Source organism: Electrona antarctica (assembly GCF_951216825.1).
Source record: "Electrona antarctica genome assembly, chromosome: 7".
In the NCBI taxonomy this organism is placed as follows: domain Eukaryota; kingdom Metazoa; phylum Chordata; class Actinopteri; order Myctophiformes; family Myctophidae; genus Electrona; species Electrona antarctica.
The window spans coordinates 27943336-27965106 of NC_136812.1; the positions used below are offsets into that span (position 1 = coordinate 27943336).

Sequence of the window (21771 nt, forward strand, 5' to 3'; positions counted from 1 at the left end):
GATTTAGCTGACTGCAAGATGGACGGTTTTATTATGGAGTTCAGTTTCTATGAAGTTGATTAAAAACAAACTATTCTATAGTGTAGCAATAAATCTGATGTACATTTAAGGTAGTCTGAACCTTCTTTTTAGAAAAACACATTTTTACAAAAGAACGTTTATTGAAGGTACAAAATATAGGATAGAAAATAAAAATTTGACAATACAATATTGACAGTCCTGTTGGTCCTTGTGGTAACTGCTTAATAATGGATGCATACTACTAGACATTAACCAGAATAAGCCCATGTCCTCTCACTGGTTCAATCCAGTTCCACCAATAAGAGTAAGCACCTTTTGCAGTGCTGCAAAGGAGGTTAGTTTGGATGTTAAAGGATTTAGAATTAAAGTGAGTAAAAAAAAACCTAAATGCTATAATGATTGGGACTGTAGCTAGAATGATGTGTGTTGAACATTGGTCCAAGTAAAAGAAAGAAAACTCCCAAAGGCAAAGTTTGAATTTCAAGTAGTCACACATTTAACAAATATGAGGCTGAAAATAGCTATTCTCAGAACTGGATTTAAAGAGGATGGCTTTGATCTATTATTAAACCCAGTTTTTATTGCCTCAAACTGGACCAGTATAACTATCTGTTGCTTTCAAATGATATTACAGCTTTCATGTCCCATTTTAAGTGTTCATCTTCGATTCAACAATTCTGGATTTTAGCTGGGGATAGAAAAAAACTAAAGCAAACAGGCATTGTTTCATCTTATTTTCAGTAAGTGACGCCATTGTGCTAAGTATAAATTAAGTATCCCAAAGACCATTCAACACAAAATGAGGAGACCAGAAAATCAGAGAAACTCACAGGTTTCCACAGAGGCTTTTCCTGGAGTAAGGGGCGGTTACACCAAGACACATTGCATCACCAGCAAAACCATTGTTTTCCTATAGAAAACAATGTTCTCACGGTTTTAGGCATAAAAGTTTTTAACCAAGAGCACCAAATACAGTGCTCTGAATGCTTGTTGGGGGCAGCTCAAGAAAATCATTTTCTGTGGACGCAGACCGCATGCCAAGACGTTTCTGGAAGCATCCGTGCCTGTAGCGACACATCTCGTGTGATCATCTAAAACTAGTTCCAAACATCTAGTAGTATACTACATCCAATCCTTCGGCACCATGCCATTAGTTTGTCTTCTTCTGGCTCTTTCTGATGGGTGGCCCACTAAACTGGACGATGTTGAAGTACACAAAAGTTCCCAGGAAGTGTAGAAAACTGAAGACGGACACCAAGACAGGAAACAAATGGGGAAGCCTGGCTGGAGGGACTAGAGCTACACACGCGTAGCTCAAAGCAACCATGGCACCGATGCTAATGTAGAACTGGAACAGAGAAAAAGAGAGTCACTTCACAAGAATGGTCGCATCCATGGGGTCAAATGGTCACTACAACAAAAATGGAACAGGAAGTCAGTTGTTTTGACTTGTAAAGAGTCTTTACAAGTCAAAAGTAATTTACTAAAGACATAGGGGTGGCAGCTCATATTGTGTTTTGGAGAAGAAGTAGGTTTATCGGCAGAAACCCCAGATCGTCAATGCAGAGTGCAGACTATTGTCATAGAAAGGATCAAGCAGTTATTCTTTGGTACTCTATCCCAGTAAACGTTCCAATCAGAATGATGGAAAGACTGGGAATCCTGGGAAAAAACTGTTGGCTTTCTGCATAATAAAATATCAAGTGAAACCTATATATGAGAACAAATTGGACAATATTATCAACAAGACAGTTGACAAATTACATTGCGTATTTACTCTGTGACTGACACCAAAATTGTCATATGAGGACTGACTGAGTATGACTTGTGAATGTGATACAACACTGTTGAAAAGATCTGTTGTGGGACAAGTTATATATGCATGTACAAAATCTCTTCTCACCCAGCTACAGAGCAGCCATCAGAGAGCTGCTGATGGGAGTGGGATCAACATTCATGTGTCTATTTGGGATCGACGGCCTAGGGATCAGCGAGTGTGCTAGGTGGAAGTAAGCACCTTTTGCAGTGCTGCCCACCCTCCCCTGAGCGAAACCCAATCACCATCACTAGGCGCTCGTTATTTATGCCTCTTGTGTAAATAAATATATCTAGGCAAACCTGTGTTAATGGTACGTGCTATAAAAAGACGTCTTCTCTTAAGTTCTGACACTCTATCGGTGCCCATGTCGCTAAGGAGAGCCGCGGGTGCAGCACCTTCAGACGTTGCGGAAACCTAAATAAGTGATAAATAATTCTTTGGCTCGCAGGGGCTTTTATCCCTGGACAGCTTACACAGCTTACAGCACCGCATGATCTTTATTTATACAGTTGGATGTATCTTCTCGCACCCATGCAATTTAGGTCAAGTGCCGCTCTGACAGTATGTGCCACCTGGAGTCCAGAGAACAGTACCCGCCTATAATATGTAGATGTCAACTCGCAGCTTGAACGAGCTATCCAGTCTCTGCTTTGATTACTGTCATCGGGTCCCAATAGGACTGTGCCTTTGGTTTTGAAAACAAACCTGCAACACTATGCAAACCAGCCACTGCCATCATGTCGTGTCAAGTATGTTCCTGTGTACTGTGGTGTCGTAGTTTTGAAAAACCACTGCACAACACAACTATTTTATCCTATACTTCGAGAATTACCTTCCATCTGGTTATGGAGGCCATATCGAGGGTGGGTAGGAAGAACAGCAGCTTGTGGTAGGCCCCTAGTCTGAGCTGGTCTTCAGAGCAGCGCTGCAGCGCAGACAGCAGGTAGGTGCTGAACACCAGGAAGCCCAGCGACGTCACTATGTATGGTATCAGCAGACCATCCTTCAGAAGCAGAGGCAGCATGCTATACACAGAAACAGGCAAACAATAGCATTTATACTTGTGTTTGGCAACACATATGAACCATGCCGTTATATTTGGCCATGTCATTAATTATATATATCAAAAGGTGAAAATTCGATATCGGTGTATAAATTCCTATGTCGGTGTGTTACATAGCAGATCTAAAAGCTTTTGCAATGCGTTCAGAGCTTGTAGATCTGCTATTTCGGCTGCGTGACACCATTGTACAACAATGGCTTAATTGGTTAATATACCAAAAGGGACTTGAAACACCTGAGGTCCTCTAGATCAGGGGTTCTCAACGTTTTTGGCTGGGGACCCCCGGAAATGCTTTGGCCATGTCTCGCGACCCCCGCCCTGCCCCCCTCCCCACCAATACAATTACAAACTGACTGCAAAAATAACCTTAATAATAGAGAAAATATATCATAAATGAATACTGAAACCAGTTATAATCATTAAGGAAAGTTTATGCATGCACCATGTATTATGTAAACTCTTAATTTCCATTTTCCAGCCATTCAGTTGCAAAACAAACAACGATATACAGTATATATATATATTTTTGGAAAATAATTTGGGGACCCCCCAAAATAATTTGGCGACCCCCCGAGGGGTCGCGACCCCCGGGTTGAGAACCCCTGCTCTAGATTAAGGTTTCCCACAGCTTCAAGGAACATTCTGTATTGTTGCTTGATTGATCAGATATCATTGTAGTCATTGTAATCAACACAAATGTGCAAAAATACAAAAAAGCAATACAAGAAATTACTGTAGTTTTTACATCCATTTAGCTCCATTATATACAGTACATTCAGTTCAGTATGTGGTCCAAGTCTTCTCCCCATTTCCCAGGGAGGGATGAATCTAACACTCATGTCCAGTTTATCTTATTATCGTAGAGGGACTAGACAAGAACAACAGTTGACTCTTTGCAAATTACATATTTCCTTAGCCCATAAAAACCTAACCACAATAAAACTAGTGATCCTCATTTCAACGACAAAATCGCCTCCATTCAGGAGATAAATGTTTGACATTTTAGAAATACATACTTCATCAATTCAACAGACTGAGTGCATTCTGTGCCCTTACAATTATTGTGCATGAGCAGTCATTCGACCAATTACACAAACAAAAGATGTATTTTTTATTTTTTTAAATGATGGACGGAGTAGTGGATGCAGATTACGGAGCAGTCTTTGTCAGACTGTACCGAGAAGCTGCTACAGAATAACCTGGTGTCCTCATACAACGCATGCATAGAGAAAGCAGGCATGTGGACTATGCTGTGTAATCCACAGATACTTATCTTATATCCTTATACTAAACCACGCGCACAACAATTAGTGCTGCCGGAAGAATTTATCAACAGCTGGTGTATAGAGAGAGGGAGAAAGTGCGTCTTCTGCATGCCACACGCCAGTCAAAGAAAGACTGAGGGTGTGTCTATAGTAAGCGTAATCTTATATAATAGTAGTTTTAAAAAACAGTTGATGGACTAAAGCATTAGGAGGACTTAACTGAATTGTCTTTCTGGTGGTGGGGAAAGCTTTTCTCAACAGTAACATGTTTTCAAGACCATTTGTCCCAAACTAAATAAAGAAAATTGTCTGAATCGTTTGTTTGTTTACCTGCTAAAAGAGTGTCTTTGAGAGACTTTGTTTTGCCGTACAATGTAGTCCATTTTGAATTATCAATTTCTAATCAATGAAGCAATTATTTTTTATTTATTGTCCACCTTTGGAGTTACATCATGGCAAGGTAGTTAATTACACTACCTAAACCTCTACCAAAGTGTTCTTGCCCTTTACCCTTAACACATTCCCTCCCGTTACACTAGGCGGGATCGTGAGACCAGTGCCAGTCAAATGCGCAAAATACCAAAGTAGAAGAAGAGCCCCTGGGGCTGTGGAGGAGGACCCACGAGGGAGTTGTTTTGATCAGTTGGATCAAATCAAATCAACCTTTATTTCTATAGGCTAGCACATTTTACACAACCAAAATTGACCAAAGTGCTTCACAGTAGAAAAAAGTAAACATGGTAAGAAAAAAAATGTATTTATAAGATCCCAAACGTCGGATTCTGTCTCTTTTTCAGCAGAAAAATGATTAATAAGCACGTGCACATCGGATTTGCATTTAGACTGTTCTACCATGTGAGTAAAAATAAATAAATAATAATAATAAGAAAAAAATATATATATATATATATTGTTTTTTAAATTATGGATTAATGCCAATTAATCAAATCTCGTAATCTCGTTTTGGCACAGTGGGGTACAATAGCTATTCACGAGATTATCTCGTTTCAACACAGATTGTGTTAATGCTGATGTTTTTGCAGCATATCCTTACCTGAATGTAGAGACCTGCAGGAACCAAATGGCGACTAAGGGAAGGTCATTCAACAGGAGGCAGACAGGCCTGGGAAAAATGTTTTTTTTAACAAGATTACTAAAGAAGATGCTATTTGTTGTAACATATGTGCCAACATGCAGCAAGCTGGATTTGAACCCTTGGAATCACCCACAAACTGTTGTAGGGTCCTGTCGTGACAATCCAGAGACAGTTTAATATGGATACTACTGGCATAAATGTTATACTGTTAAATATCCAGTAAAGACCCAGACTTTTACCATGTGATTCAACGAGATGACTAAATGTTTATTAGAGACCGGCTTTATCTGGACATCAAACTGAGATGCCACAACTTTAAGAGACAGATTTATAGAAAAATATTTGAGTTTCAACATTAAAACCTACAAGTCAATAACTCATGTGAAAGGTTGAATCGCAGGAAATATGAATAATGTTTGGGACAAATCTATCAAAATCTGAGAAGAAGAATTACTGTACATGAAGTGTTATGTATTTGCGTGCATGAATTGCACACCTACTGTATACTGTATGCATGTTAAATAAACCTGGCTCCTTCCATCAGTGCTAGCCGGCCATCTCTGCGCTGCAATCCAAGGGGAGCACTTTCCACTGGTCCCTGAGCCCATAATTACAGCCAGTGCACTTTGGCGATCCTGTTACAGCCCAATAATTGATCCTCCGCAAACAACACCCTGAGCTGCCGCCTGCCATTCTTTCCTAATCCCTGGACATGCATTACTGATTGATTCAGGGGGAACAGGTGGGAGATATAACTCAATAGTTAATAAAGCAACAATCTAACCCTAATCTAGATTAATAGATGAGCCCAGATCTGGGAACAAAGTCCTGCACTGTCAAACTTTGCATTAAACGTACTCCACCATGAGCCGCCAAACCCTTTTATCAGGTTACGGTGAGGGAAATGTTTAGCAAACACACATGTCTGCATGTTCACATGATGTGTAAATAGTGCATGCAGGCCACCAAGTTAAAAATGGCCTGGTGAGAGCATGCTACAAACACTCAAATGCGGATCTATGCACTTGCGCACACACACGCACACACACACACACACACACACACACACACACACACACACACACACACACACACACACACACACACACACACACACACACACACACACACACACACACACACACACACACACACACACACACACACACACACACACACACACACACACACACACACAATAGCGCATATTAGTCAGAACAAATGGAAGCTAAGGGGTTGCACATTGTTGTGTCCATGTGGCTCTCGGCATGTTGACAGAAGGGCATAACCCCTCAGTTAGCAGCTCTCTTAGACTACATAAATACATCTTTACTTGGCAGCTGTGGAAGTACAGCAGCAAAAGTATGATGTCAAGTTGACAAAATGCAGATCTCTTCAAGCCATGAACAAAGTGATGTGCACATTCACATAAACCAGTTCCAGGCGTTCTATATGCGGTATCTTCCTAAATGTTTTAGGTAGTAGGGGACAGATTCATCTAACTACTCATTGGGAATAACTCCCATTAAGGTTACATTTGTCAGCTCTCTACTCACAGGGCAGGCAGCAGGATGGACTTCTCATGGACTTGGTAGGAGAACAGGAAGAAAGCCAGGGAAGAACTGACCTGAAAGCAATTTAAGTAATTTAACACTTAATAACACTATGTGTGATGTGTGGTATTGTGTCAGACAGTGACTGTGATAAGCATACCGTGTAGAGAAATGCAAACAGGCCTGGATAAACATGATATATCGGAAATTAGATATTCTGTACATATGTGCCTGTCTGTCTGAGAATTAATTACATCATGTATGTCTTGAGGGAAAATCACAAACATTACATTGAAATAATACATTACTACCCACATTTTGGTTTCTTTTCTGGCTACTATCTGCTATAAGTAGATAAGTGAGTAGCTCATAATTCAAGACAGTGCCTCATATTTCTTTTTCAAAATGTTTATCTCACAGTTTTGTATTGTTTTGATTGGGTGTTAAGCAAATCAAAGACACTCACCAAGGCCAGTTTGAACTGTAAGAATGTGGGCTTTGTCAACAGTTTGATGGAGGAAGGTAATGATGCAAGGAGAGTGAGGGCAAAACTGAAAGACAATAATTAGAAAATGTAGGTAAACACTTTGAAGAAACACAAAGTTACGGTACGTTTTTCGACATACTATAGTATGTCGTTTTTTCAGCGTTTTTTGTTTTTACATACTAGTATGGTATGTTGTTTTTCATGGTTTTCGACGATAATTGTTTTTGTAACGTACCGTACCATATGTAGTACCAAGAGCCCATGTAAACATTGATATCTTTAGCCCTACTAGCAGGCTCTAAGGATGGTAATGTTGGGTGGTCACTCCATCCTAAACAACATATGATCTCAAAAACTACAAACTGCTGCTGTATTATATATTATAGAATTTGCTGTGTACAGTACATCCAGGCTCCCTAGATGATGGTCCGCTAAATGAAAGGTCATGGGGTCACCAAATCAGTGGGGACCTGTCGTGTAGCGCCACCATTAGGCCAAAAGGTCCATTGGCACACACGATAGCTCAAAATGTAACAGACAGATTGTCATAACACCTGCTGAGAACATTCCTGCTCCCCAGAGGATGAACCTACTGAATTTGGTGACCCCATGTATTTTCCTCTAGTTTTTTTCTTTAATATTTTAAGTAATTTTTTTATTATTCTTTTGTCTTTATTTGATTTGGTACAGAATAGAGAGGCAGGGAATATGGAACAAGAGTAGGTGAGTGTCTTTCAGCAAATGTTGTTTACAATATGTGTTAATCCCTCAGTGAATGTATAAGTACCCCATTCTGTCACTAATCCATCCCAGCCCTTTAGGGGGAAAAGTGTCACATCATCATCATTTTTCGACCGCGGTCGAGATCATTGATTTCACAATGCCAAGCCAGACTTTCCGGTCCTTCATTGCCATCCCCAGTTCCTGCTTACTGATGCATGTGTCCCTAGCGATGACATCAGGGAACGACAGTTTTCTACCTCTGGTCTGCTTTGAGGCAGGATTCCAGAGAAGAAGAGAAGATATAACCTCATTGTCAGCTCTGTAGCAGTGGCCGGAAAACTGTGTTCTTCTGGATTGGACTAGTGAAGAAACACGGGGAAGATTGCCGTATATTAGATTAGTCGATGGGTGGCTCTTCCAAGACAGATTTTGCGCTCTCATTAGAAGGCGGGTGAAGGGGGCACGGTGGCACAGTTGGTAGTGCTGTCGCCTCACAGCTAGAAGGGTGTCCATGTCTCGGAGTCAGAGCCATAGCGTAGAATCGGCTCAACGGTCGTCCTAAATATTTTTACTTTTAACATCTTACTAAGCTGGGATGACCAGATCTTATGCATGTCATTGCAGGCTGACCAGGCCATACCCTTCCTAGTTTGAAAGTCCTTTTGGGAAGAAGATGTATATGAACCCAAGTACTTGTAGTCATCAACCTGTTTCAGAGGAGTGTTGTTAAGTGTTTTTATAATGTGTCTGTGTCACATACTGTACAGTACGTGCAACACGATAGACGTGTAAACCCAATATATCTTATTTTATTTAACTCACTCTCACAATTGACTATATTCACACATCTGTCATTTTATTCTCACGTCATATTTGTGGGTTGGAAAGAAATGCCACCCCGGGTGGCACTGGCACTTAATTTTACTGCATATGTAAACAATCAACCCAGCCCAGCCCAGAAACTAAGCCCATACACCACAGAACCCAGCTGTGCAGTACACTGCCCTTTTTTTTACCCCACACATAAGACCCCAGCTATGTGAAATGTATAAATACTGCCCCACCTACTTAGGGCAGCCCAGCATTAGTTTAACCCTTTCAATTCCAACAATTCCTGTTGTTTTTAAATGTGCTATGTAAATAAAAGTGACTTGACTTGACTTGACTTCAATTGTCACTGAATGAAGGCTGAGACACTGTTAGACAATATGTGGGAGTGTTTTGCTGTAGAGTGGGGTGGCCGGTGACAGAGGTGTGAGGGCAGCCATGTCACAGGGCTACATTAAGGGAAGGGAATGATATTGTCCGTGCACTGAAAATAGCAGATGAACATGCTTAAAACGTTTTGGGTTTGTAGATCTGCTATTTTTTTATGTGCGACACAGCCGCACGCCTAAGTATAAATTAGGCATTAGAGTCTAAAGTCTCCCTTGGGAAGGACAGGGCCGGAGACCCCTGCCCTGAGTGAGTGAGTGAGTGAGTGAGTGTGCGCGCATGTGCACGCGTGTCCATGTGTGGCCAAGTGTTATGCTGAGGGCAGGGTTCCGCAGTCCGGAAGGACACAGATCACACAGCTGATTCATTCTAAGTACACAGTGCACCCACACCCAAGCATTTAGTAATCGACTCCCCCAGCCAAGAAGACAAGAGTGTTTTTCATTTGTTTGAAAGGCGTTGCAGTCAAAGAAGTCCAACCTAATCCCAGGACTTAACAGTCTGACAGAATCGTGTCCATGCTACGGACACAGGGCTCCTAATTTTAGCCTGCCAGGTTATTTAAGCACGCCCCACCATGATGACATGACTTGTATCACCACCCCATAGTCTTTTCTCCCTCTGATAGATAGGCCTCCAGGGGAAGGAAAACGGCTTCAGCTAAAATAACACATCATATCCAGAAACGTATCTGTGACATGATGGCCTGCAGTGGAATTGTGATGCTCTCAGTTTGCCCTCATGGCAAATATGTATTTTACTTGTATGTATGTATGTATGTATGTATGTATGTATGTATGTATGTATGTTTCATCATTAACAAAAATATATTTTGGAATTGGACCCTGAAATGTAAGTAAGTTTCTACAAAAATACAAATATATGTATATTTTAGCCAGCCACTCAAAATATATTTTCTCCTAAATAGGTGCATCCAAAATATATTTTATATACTAAAAGATGAATGGAGGTCTGCACACCGAACATCCATTCATATTCTGTCCCAAAGGCTACATCATTGTCACCTCTACAACTTCAGTGTGTGGGATTTTCTCATCACAAAATGTATACCAGTATGTCTTTCCATTACAGTACATACTCCGAAGCTCACCCTGTCTAAACACGCACGAACACGCACGCACACACACACACGCGCACACACACACACACGCACATACACGCACGCTCACCAAAACTGACTACATCACACATTTGACTTCTAGCTCTGAATATCAGGCATGCATGGTTCAGTGCTTCCTCGTGCTTTCGACCTCTTGTGAGTGCAGCCCACAGCAGCTGTGACTCTACATTCAGAAGCTCCTCACAAGATATTATTATAAGGGATAATCTTATTTTTCTCCCTGCTAGATCATAGTCTTCCCCCCTTGGGCAAGCTCTGTGGGATTCTTGTGAAAGAGAAAGAGTGTGAATAAGAGACAGAGACAAGGCTGGAGAAAGACGCAAATAAAGATGGATGTTGGTGAGATTAAGGAGGAGGAAGATGAGGCGGTAAACAGATAGAGGGATTACCTGAGGTAGAGCTGGGAATCAGTGGACAGGATGGTTCGGATCTTTATCATGAGGTTCAAGGTGCACCATGTGTTGGCCACCTTATCCTGTCAACACACACACACACACACACACACACACACACACACACACACACACACACACACACACACACACACACACACACACACACACACACACACACACACACACACACACACACACACACACACACACACACACACACACACACACACACACACACACACACACACACACACACACACACACACACACACACAAATATACTGATGACCCCTTTTAAATAGGATTCCTTTTTGAAGAGAAAGCAAATAAGTGGCATCGCTCTATGTAATAATTTCCCAACTGAAAGTGCAATAAAGATTCCTCAGGGCATTCCAGAGAGCATTTGTAAAGGAGTGGATTACCCTTCCCTCATAAATCAACTGTCTGTCAGAGACGCAGGACGTCACCAAAAGCGGTGTACTTATTTGTAAACTTGGTGACACCAGGTTAAGTGCTTAGACAAAGTTGTTCCTACATAGCCAGCAGATTTAGACCACCCATATGAGAAGAACATTGCTGTCCATACCCATTGTGTGTGTGTGTGTGTGTGTGTGTATATATATATATATATATATATATATATATATATATGATTCATATTTGATATTTTACATTAAATCTTCAATGGTTGGCTTTAAACTGGAGCTCACGAAATATACCAGACTGGTCCTGTCAACGGTGAAGAATAAATTGCAGAATCGAAGGTATGTTGTTTATGCATGACACTAACAACAGCTTGGAAAAAATAAACTGGTGTTTGAGAAGAGGATGTATCTCAGTTGGTTTAAACGCTTAAGCAGTTGTGCAGAGATCAGATGATATTAAGGCCTAAGCCCCCTCCGTGGATGTTGACAAACCATAGAGGTACTGTGCCTTAGATGAGCCTCATCGTTCCATTCAGGATCTTAAAGTTCCTAGTGGTATGATCCTGTCTATAAAGCCTGCTTCTATGGAGTGTCCTTCTCGCTGTTCCTTGACACAGCTGCTCAGAACACAGCTGTGTGGATCTTAGGCAGCCTAGTCAGCACTGGGCCGATCCACGTCGTCTAGCCCCCATCTCTCTGTCTGTCTGCCCCTCTCTCCTCTCTGCCGCCCTACTCCAAATAACCACTACCGGAATGTTCCTGGACGCAGCCTGAGGGCAACACATGAACGGGTCTGGATGGTGGGGGTTTGCCGCATTGGCAAATGCAAGGGGTTGGGGGGGGGGGGGGGCTCCTTCACCTATAAGCTAGCGTGGAATTTCACAGGCAGAAGCATTTGGTGCCATTTTTGTGAGCAGGCAGCAACTTGAGACATTAGAATGTGTCTCAGTGGGTAAACTTACAACTACCACCTGCCCCCCCCCCACACACACACTCTTCGAACCCACCACCATCCTAGCTCAGTCACACACCCCTCCCCACGTTCTCGCCCTGTCCCGTCTTCCCAGCTTCTGCTTACAGGCACATTTCACAATAGTTCAAGGCAACCTGCCCACTGGAGCCTCTCAAACTGTCGCTATCGTCTCAGGAGGTATAGTGTCTCTCACACCCTGTGTATTATGTTTGCATCATTTCATTGAACAAATACTGCCTTGGCACATGGTGCCATTCACTCCCCTGGTAGAATTTTCAATTACTTCTCACATCCTTGACAGCTTGTGGTGGTTGCAACCTCAGCGAACGGGACAAGAAAGGCAAGCCGTGGACTTTGCCTTAGAACTCTCCGTCACCCCTTTCTCTCTCTCTCACACACAGTCACACGCACGCACGCACGCGCACACGCACACACACACACACCCTTTGTCAAGTCCCGCCCTCTCTCTCTCCATCCACTACCATTGAAATAACATGTTTTTCAGTTGCTTCATATTGATATTCTGTGCACTCAATTGTTATTTTAAATGTGGTGTCAGTAAAAAGGAACATCACAGGTGCAGCATGGTAACTGGGCATATCATGTTTGTTTTTAGTTTTTTCCCAAAAATATTTTTTAGCCAATTCAACATAAACAAGGCGGCACCAGGGCGGAACAAGGCAGAACGAGCCTGCTGGTTAGTCAGTCAGGGACCAATCAGAAGGCTGACAAAGGGTGAATTACTTTCCCTCTGTCCCTTCCATGACAGCTTTTCAACAGATCCAGCTATGGAAATATTGCAATGATATCATTTCATCCACTACACTTCTATCTTAGCATCTCCCTGATTAACCAATGCGTGAACTTGTGTGTGTGCGTCCATCTTCTCTAACACACACAAGCATGTTTACATCTAAAAGACGCGGAAAGGGAAAAGGAAAGGTGCAGCTGCCCGTGATTGTTGGACGAGCTCTGATATGCAATAAGTGCAAAGCTGGCACCCCTCGTTGCCCTGTACAGCTAGAACATGGCTCAGTTATGACGCGCTGAAAACATCACTGGCCATAAATTAGGTAGATTTATCTATATCCTCTGACATCACAACCCCCGGCCAGTGAAACCGATCCCCTGACCTTTCACCGTTTTGCTCCTCTGTTTTCTTTGATCCCGCGGGAGATCCATTTCCAATTGGCTAAGCGCTAAGGAATTAACAGCGGGTGGAAGGTTGTTAGCTCCAGTTAAGGTGTGGGACCGAGTGTATGAACCAGACGCAAAGCAAGAAGAGAGCTTTGGAGATTATGACTGATTTTCAAGGAAGTGCATTTTTGATGTTCACATATATATTATCCTAAAATATTATCATATTGTTACACGATTACACGACCAGCCGCAAACATGTGGGTGGGGACAGTGATCAAGAAATGCTGTTATGCCAGATTTATATTTAGTTGTGCTTCTGTACTTCGCACTAAAAATAGCCGATCTACAAGCTCACAACACAACACACTGCAACATGTTGTGGGGTTGTAAATCAGCAATTTTCTGTGTGAGACATGCTGCGCAACAAAGTATAAATCCAGGTTTAAGGTGTCCTTGAGCAAGACATTTGACCTCCAATTTCTCCAGAGGATCCGCTCAGTAGACTCAGTAGACTCTGCTCAGTGTGATTTCACTGGGAGCTCCCAGAAATTAATATATGTAACTGTATAACTGTGTTGGTATAAACAACATAAATAATCCATCCACTTATTTTTAAGTAATGTGATTATACATTAAATTTATGGTCTATGACGAAAACTAACAAAGAATAACAGTGTAATCTCAGCAATCAAAATACCTACAGTACTTTAAACAAATATCAGAGAGATTCTTTTGTTATTAGCTGCCAAATACTGCCAATGAATAGCGTGTGCATTTATTAATAAATCCTAATTACTAGTTCGGTGAGCGACACCATCTTAGTATTAGGCATATCATTGGCTATATATATATGGACATGTACATCTGAGATTTCCTAAATGAAGGTTAAAATCTCAAAAGGTCTGAAGCATACTTCTTCCATGTTCCTGCATAGCGACAGCAATAATGAGTTTTCACAAGCCTGGGTTTCAGGGTGAAACTAAATTTATCCAGGGTAAAGGGTAGGGCCTTAAGAAACCTCAGCTGTACCTCAAACAGCCCTCGTGCCACGGGAAAGATCCTGCGGACAACTTGCAAGGCCTGGCCGGGGTCGGACAGGAAGGGCAGCCAGCAGAGGCCAAAAGTCACCAACACTGTCACTGCGATCTTCACCAACAGGAACAACCTACAAGACAAACAGACAACAGGGACACTGAAGAGAGACACGTTGTCTGGCAGAAATATACTCATGTTAATTTAACCCTGTACACACTGTACAAATGTTTTTACACTCTCAGTGTTACAAGTGTATAAATGAGCAGTAAATAGCAGTAAATATAGTGTATTGTCTATTCTATTCATTATTTGTTGTGGGAGCTTCTACAATAAATGAAAAACAGTGTCATTAGCATACAGCTAAATTAAATATGAATATTTACGGATAATACACGGTAAAGACCTCACTGTTAAAGTAATTGTACAGGTTAATTTGGGTCCATTTAAATTGTTAAATGTGAAGGATTTTACTTTGTACTTGAACAATTAAGCAGTGCCACTACTTGTGTGTCCAGAATTAGGGATTTGACCCCCTGTTTAGGAATGCAGTGAAAGCCATGCATCAGCTGAAAGTCTTTAGTGTAGGTCGGGGTATGTATGTTGTCAGCTGGACCTGTGAAGCTGCTGGTAGAAGTTGCGCACACAGGAATAGCAGAGGAGTTTGGGCATGGTGAGAGTGTCATCTGGACATATCTTCCCCCTGGCCCTTCTAATCCAGCTCTCCATTTGCTACCAGATGCCCTTGGTACATTGTTACTAGATAAACAGTCACTGGGAGTTCTAGTATGGCAGCATCCAATCTGATTACCTTGGTAAAAACTGAGTTCACTTTGGGTTAATGCTTGCTCATAGCTTTACATTACATTTACATACATACATTTAACTGACACTAGTGTCATTTAAACTAGTGTTTAATGTCAAATGTCAACATGACCGCAATTGGATGCCTGAGATTGCCCATGCTGGTAGTGCAGTAATATCAAAATATTACATAATATTATATATTTTGAATTATTGCCAATTTCTTTTTTATTGTGAATAAAGTTGTGATCATCATTCGGTGACACCGAAGCTCCACTGCAGCCATCGGGCTCAACTGCGTTGCATTGCGCTGCGTTCGATGACGGCTTCCAACCTAAAGAATTGCCCTGGTTCATTTTTTGACACCGAATACACCTGTCCAGTCATGTATAAAATATGATTACGGTAAATATAATTGCATTGTATAATTAAATGTATTTGAGGGTTAAAAAAACTTCCATCAGTTTTTTGTGGAAGGAAGAAGGCAGGATTGAAAGAAAAGGAAGGAAGGTAGAAGACAGAGAGAGGAGACTGATGGAAGAAGTGTTTACAAAGTAAGGAAAGGCTAAAACGGCTCACCCTCGCCCGGTAAGGCCCTGTTTCACACACTTTCCCAGGAGGTAGCAGAAGAAGGGCAAGGCATGGTAGAGCTCCATCTGTTTATAGTTGATAGCCAGGGAGAAGGCTAGGGACCCCAGTGTGTCCCAGCCCAGACCCAGACCAATCACCCCCCACAGTGCCAAGCCGAGGCTCACTCCATTGTACCTGACAGTCAAGGTTTATATCAAATCTTTCCATGCACAATGTTGAGTAAAGCTTTGCAACTCAGTAGGTGGGCATGAGCAGCGTCACATGTTTCTCTACCTGATGAGTTAAATTCAGTCCCGTTTCCATGATGGTGGTAATAGTTTGTAACGTAAGACGTGTAACGGCTCACAGAGCCTAGGGTGGTTATGGTGGTTTACGTCTGTTATGGTGACAATGGTGTTGTAATTCAATTATTATTTTTTTATTTTTGAGTGGTGCAACCACTCCTATATAGACAGCTATGTGTGTCCCTGGTTGGCTGGCTGTGTCCCTGTGTCTGAGCACGGAAATAGCACATTTTCTCCACCAAGCGTTTTGGATGTGGGGCGGCTCGCCGGAACATCCAAATGGGTGTGAAAAAATCACACCCATGTGGGAGTCCCTGGAACTTCCCGGCCCCCTGGGCGTGTTCCTGGGGGTCTGGATGTTCCGGGGACCCCCACACGGTAAAGGTGGCCTTACACTAGCCGATTCTTTTCAATCTGAAATCTGATAGCGCCACACACTACAGGATAATCGGAGCGGGGCAGAGCAAATATCAAACATGCTTGATGTTGATCGGGTCGATCCCGATCGCGCCCCGAGCAGATCGATTGAGTCGGGCACCCCCCGAGCGTCAAAAAATGCCCGATTATCGGCTAGTGTAAGGCCACCTTAACTCTGTCATTTCTTGACCGTTTTGGACGCGAGGCGGCTCACCGGAACCGGGCTGGCACCTAGAGCACATTCCTGTGGGTCTGGAAGTTCCGGGGACTCCCACATGGGTGTGATTTTTTCTTTTTCTTAGTAACGAAAAAGTTACTTTTCACAGTAACGCATTACTTTTTGGTTTAGGTAATCAGTAAAGTAACTAGGTTACTTTTGAAATTATGTAACTAGTAACTGTAACTAGTTACTTTTTAAAAGTAACTGTCCCAACACTATATATAGGCCAACATGTCTTTGTCTTATGCTAAATGCATACCAGCAATGGTAGTTATTTCTACCACTGTGTTTTCCCACTAAATATGAGTGTCTGAAACATCCACGTGTGAATTCAACATTACAGTATAATCAAGATGGTGGCTACATAACACTCAACTGCAGGACTAATCTGGAAACGGTGTGATCAACAACTATGATGTCAGAGCACATTCCCTTTTTTTAACATAAGGAAATTGTATTCGATTGTATATAAAGGATACTGGAAATGCCCATAGTCAATGAGAATTAGACCAGGGTACAGCAGGATGCAGAGGAGAGTGCAAACCTGAAACAAATTGCAATATTTTAATTGTCAAACCCATCTATTTATTCCAGGGTTATCATAATACACTGAATCTATGATATATTTTGTAGTGCAACAAATAATTTCCTCTTATATATACAAAAGTATTATTAAACATTTTGTTTAAGATGTAACTGATGTATACAAATCTATTACAAAACAAATCTTGTGAGGGTTGTACCAGCTTGTATTAGTGTTCCTCACAATTAGCTAGTAGCTATTGGTTTTACCTTTTTCCTGGAGGATCCTTCAGATAGATACAAACAGTATATAACAACCGCAGGGATGTAAATCAACAGATCTGCAAGTAGGACTGAGAGAAAGGAAAAAACAACATGTCAAATAATGTGTCTTAGAGTATGTACTAGACTAGAGTATATACAGTAACAGGGTAGTCATATAGATAGATGACTTCCTTGAAGCAGGATACCTGAATGTTAAGGTCCAAATAATAATTGAGTTTCTATAAAGTAGCACTAAAAAAGTGATCAATCTCATTTTAAGAGTACACAGACATTGTCATTGTCATAGAAAAGTAGATTGAGTATGAAAAAACATAAAATCATGAAATATGGAAATACAAGGGTTCTGCCCAATAGCAATGATACAGTATATTATTCTGTACTGTAGTTGTTGTACCTGTGGCTCTCATGAACACCTTGTGCATGGGGCTTTCATGACCTCTAGAGGTGTGCAGCTCCACCCATTCAGGGTTTATCACCTTGGCTCTGCAGAAAAGTACAGTGATAGTTTTACAGATGCTAAATCGTGAAATAAGAGGCAATGATTTAACCGCAAACAGCATGGCATGGAGTTTTCTGTGCTTTTTTTAATCATATACAAATGTTATAAAAAGTGGAACATTCAACTAGCAAAACACCCTATTTCATTGGTTTGCCTTGTGCACTAACAGTTTGAGCATGAGGGCAGAACAATACCACATAAACCAGGATTTCAAAACCATGGCATCATGTGTGCGTGCGAATGATATCAGCAGACCAAGCCGCACAAATTCTCCCAGGAGGAGATGATATCATGATTATATCATCTCATTTGTAAGTTGATGAAACAAAGAGGACCATATCACTATAACATTCTTTGGGTATTGGCCCATGTTTTTATCCATCCATCAGTGTACTTGTACACTATCTATGTTTTAAGGTTGTCTATCCGTACATGCATATGTCCGTCCGTCCCAACATTGTGAATGAGATATCTCAGGAACACTTTGAGGGAATTTTGTGATAATTAGAACAAACTTCCACGTGGACTCATAGATTAGCTGAATAGTAGCTGGTAGGTCATGGTCACTGTAACCTCCAAAATGAACACTTTCAAAAAAACTAATAATAAAATATAATAAAAAATAATATTTGTACATTTAAAAACTGTGTACATTGGTGACTATAACAATAATCTAGCTGATCTTGAGGCCTACAACATCGGGGAAAGTGGTGGATTTACTAGTCGACTAGTTGAATAGCCGACTAGTTGCTTAAAGCCCTAATATATATATATATATTTAGGTGATGATTTTAATGCAGTTAGCATACCAACCATAACCATCTAAAATGTTTCAAAACTTAAGACTGAAATGCTTGCATAGTGAACATGAACAACTCCTTCAGTATCAGCATTTGGGATATAGCCTTTGAATCTCTAGTCCAGCAGCAACTAGTTTTCAGGCCATGCATAATTGAATATACATGTGCAGTTTATTAATACAAACGCACACACAGTTTATTCTTTTATCTGCAGTAATAACATTGAACTTGCCCTATTTGTGTGAGGTCAATAACAATTCAATTAAATTTAATTTACAAATATTTATTTTTGCATGTGTGAGGCTACCATAACAGGTGCTGTTGCTGCCTTTTATTTCTACCCAGGCTCCATTATATGTCTATTAAAGCAGAAATTACAGTGATTCTATTTTACTTTCAGACTTACAAATGAGCACAGAGCAGGCTGTGGTAGGCAGTCAAAGGAGGGTAGTCGAGACCCCAGTAGTTCAAGTTGTTGTCAGTAGTGTTAAAGTACCTGTACAAATGCATACAATTGAACCAAATCTCACAGTGAAATACCTACAGTCATTTATATTATGTTTTATGACACTGTCACATTGTGAGCAAATACAATGAAAGATTATTAACTTAAGTTATGTAAAGTAAACATGATTTAATAATGCACAGTACATTATTATCAGACCTACTGTAAATGTATCTTTCAACTTCTTGTTTATGCCAAAAAGGATTGGATATACTGGATTTGAAGCAATTTGTAGTAATATTAGATCTTAATGGTTGAATGTCCACACATATTCTAATTATCATGTGATATTACATACATTATTATTCTATAATAGAATTATATTCCAGGTACACAGCCCTGCCATACACATAGATCATTCTAATTAATTGCTGCAACTTGGAGTGACAGATATTGTCCTCTAGTTTCATGATATCCAATGAAAAGTTCTGGCAGAAAACGTGTTTTTGGTGAAATGTCTCCACTTCCTTTCGGGAGCATAATTATATACGTATGGCACACAAACCGACAGGTTAGTTGCAATTAATCACACATGTTGTCCGTGAGTATTCTCGAGAAAGATATTTGACTAAACACACGTTTTCTGGCCCAGGCGGTGGTGTAACCGTCTGGGCACCCGACTGGTAATCCAGTCGCAGTGTGCCGCGGGTTCGACTCCCGAGCCCGACACGGCCTTTACTGCATGTCTTCCCCCATCTCTCTCCCGTTTCCTGTCAGCCTACTGTCTGTCCCTTCAAAAACCAATAAAAGGCGTAAGCCGCAAAAGAATATCTTTTAAAAAAAAAACGTTTTCTGCTAGCCACAATTTGCAACGCTAGATTTTTTTATAATGGGATGAATCTAGAGTTGCAATACCCTCCATTGACTCCCCATGCATCCAATTTGGTTTGCGATCTGCTTGTCTTAAACGACGTTAAACTCACCAACATTGCAGCTGTAGTCCAAGCTTGAATTATCCTCTTTCAATCTGCCGAGCTTGTTTTTCATAAAAATCCACCGTAGACATGTTATGAGCTACTTTCTGTCAAGAAATTCTGTGCAGGTGATTCTTTTTCTAAGTGCTGGAGTTTGGAAGCACTCGTCGTATGTCACTGAACGGCCCTGCGTACCACGTGTTTCGAATTTGCACATAATGCAGGAGGCAGCAGCGCGACCCGTTAACAAAAACGAGTGCAACACAAAGAATCACCTGCAGAGGATGTCTTGACAGAAAGTAGCTCATAACATCTCTACGGTGGATTTTTATGAAAAACAAGCTTGGCAGATTGAAAGAGGATAATTCAAGCTTGGACTACAGCTGCAATGTTGGTGAGTTTAATGTTGTTTAAGACAAGCAGATCGCAAACCAAATTGGATGAGTGGGGAGTCAATGGAGGGTATTGCAACTCTAGATTCATCCCATTATAAAAAAATCTAGAGTTGCAAATTGCGGCTAGTTTTCTGCCAGAACTTTCAAATGGATATGAAAGAGGAAATATCTGACTCCAAGTGTGTGAGTACACGCGCATGCTACAAGTTTAAATGCCGCCAGCCAATGCAGCCAGCCAGCCCCCTGTATGCGGCACGGCTGTCTGAGGCTGTATCTGGATTGCAAGACAAGACATGGTATGTAATATCACAGCCATTCTAGGTCTATATAGTCAACTTTACATTACTTAAGACCATTTTCCTTTTACATGGCATAATACAAGCTAAATCTTAATACCCAACCCAATTATATACTGTAGTTTAGTGAATAATAGTGCATTGACTATTTATACAGACCACTCCTGAACAGGGAGATTGTATGTCACTTCTTGCCAATGTCTTTGAGCTTCATAGTCACCGAACATGGGTGGTTTGCCTGCACCTAAAGCATAGGAAATATATAATAATTCGACTGTTAGGTCTTTGACTGGAAAACAAACATTTACAAGGATTCATAAGAACCACTCGGTCTCATTACTTTGAGATAAATAAGTCGCAGGAAAAACAAGAGAACAGCCAATGTTGTAAACAGCTGACAGATATATTTACAAGGCTGTCATGGTACAGTACGCCATGTGCTGCACACATTTCCCACCTGAATAAGAATTTAGTGAAACCCCCCATCTCACAGTGAGACAAAGCATAACACAAATGGATATGAGACTCCACGTTTCCATGCTTTCTGCAGCAATTTTTGTTACACGAGAACCTAGAATGTGTTCATTTCTAGTCTGTTTACAGAGCTTATTTCCTGATACGTCACCAATCAAAGCATCGTATCGCGCTCTCATTTGACGGTAGGCGATGACGTTTACGTGTTGCTAGAGGAGGCGTTCAAGATACCTCGGTTAAAGGAACGTCCGCTCCAGAATGAAAACGATCATGAATCATGTTCCCTGAAGCAACGCAACGGTGGCATAAAATGATTGAAAGATGGGTAAACTTTGAGTGTGGAACTCTCCCAAAACCAGACATAATTTCTAGTACATTCCTAATATGTCGCCATTGTCTTCGTCTTTGTGTTTACCG

The 21771-nt window shown here is 41.2% G+C and overlaps 1 protein-coding gene across 1 annotated transcript; it reads right to left on the bottom strand.

Annotated features, from left to right (window-relative positions):
* Positions 1–147: 147 nt before the first annotated feature.
* alg6 (ALG6 alpha-1,3-glucosyltransferase) lies at positions 148–21489 on the bottom strand. The gene is made up of 14 exons (XM_079506394.1): positions 21338–21489; positions 21040–21124; positions 19177–19266; positions 17866–17954; positions 17457–17539; positions 17144–17208; positions 15732–15917; positions 14346–14481; positions 10773–10858; positions 7284–7368; positions 6821–6891; positions 5223–5291; positions 2673–2865; positions 148–1369 (listed from the first exon to the last, which is right to left on the bottom strand). The coding sequence occupies exons 1-14, from the start codon at positions 21417–21419 to the stop codon at positions 1172–1174; spliced, it is 1518 nt and encodes a 505-aa protein (XP_079362520.1). The 5' UTR covers positions 21420–21489; the 3' UTR covers positions 148–1171.
* Positions 21490–21771: the final 282 nt, after the last annotated feature.

Bases quoted from the DNA above. Each gene is read 5' to 3' on its own strand.
- alg6 (XM_079506394.1), bottom strand. From the start codon at position 21,419: ATGGAAACGTGGAGTCTCATATCCATTTGTGTTATGCTTTGTCTCACT. The intron at 17,540-17,865 runs GTACAACAACTA...CCTTTCTCTCAG, and splicing joins GGTGTTCATGAGAGCCACAG to TCCTACTTGCAGATCTGTTG. The intron at 5,292-6,820 runs GTGAGTAGAGAG...CATTTTTCCCAG, and splicing joins TCCATCCTGCTGCCTGCCCT to GCCTGTCTGCCTCCTGTTGA.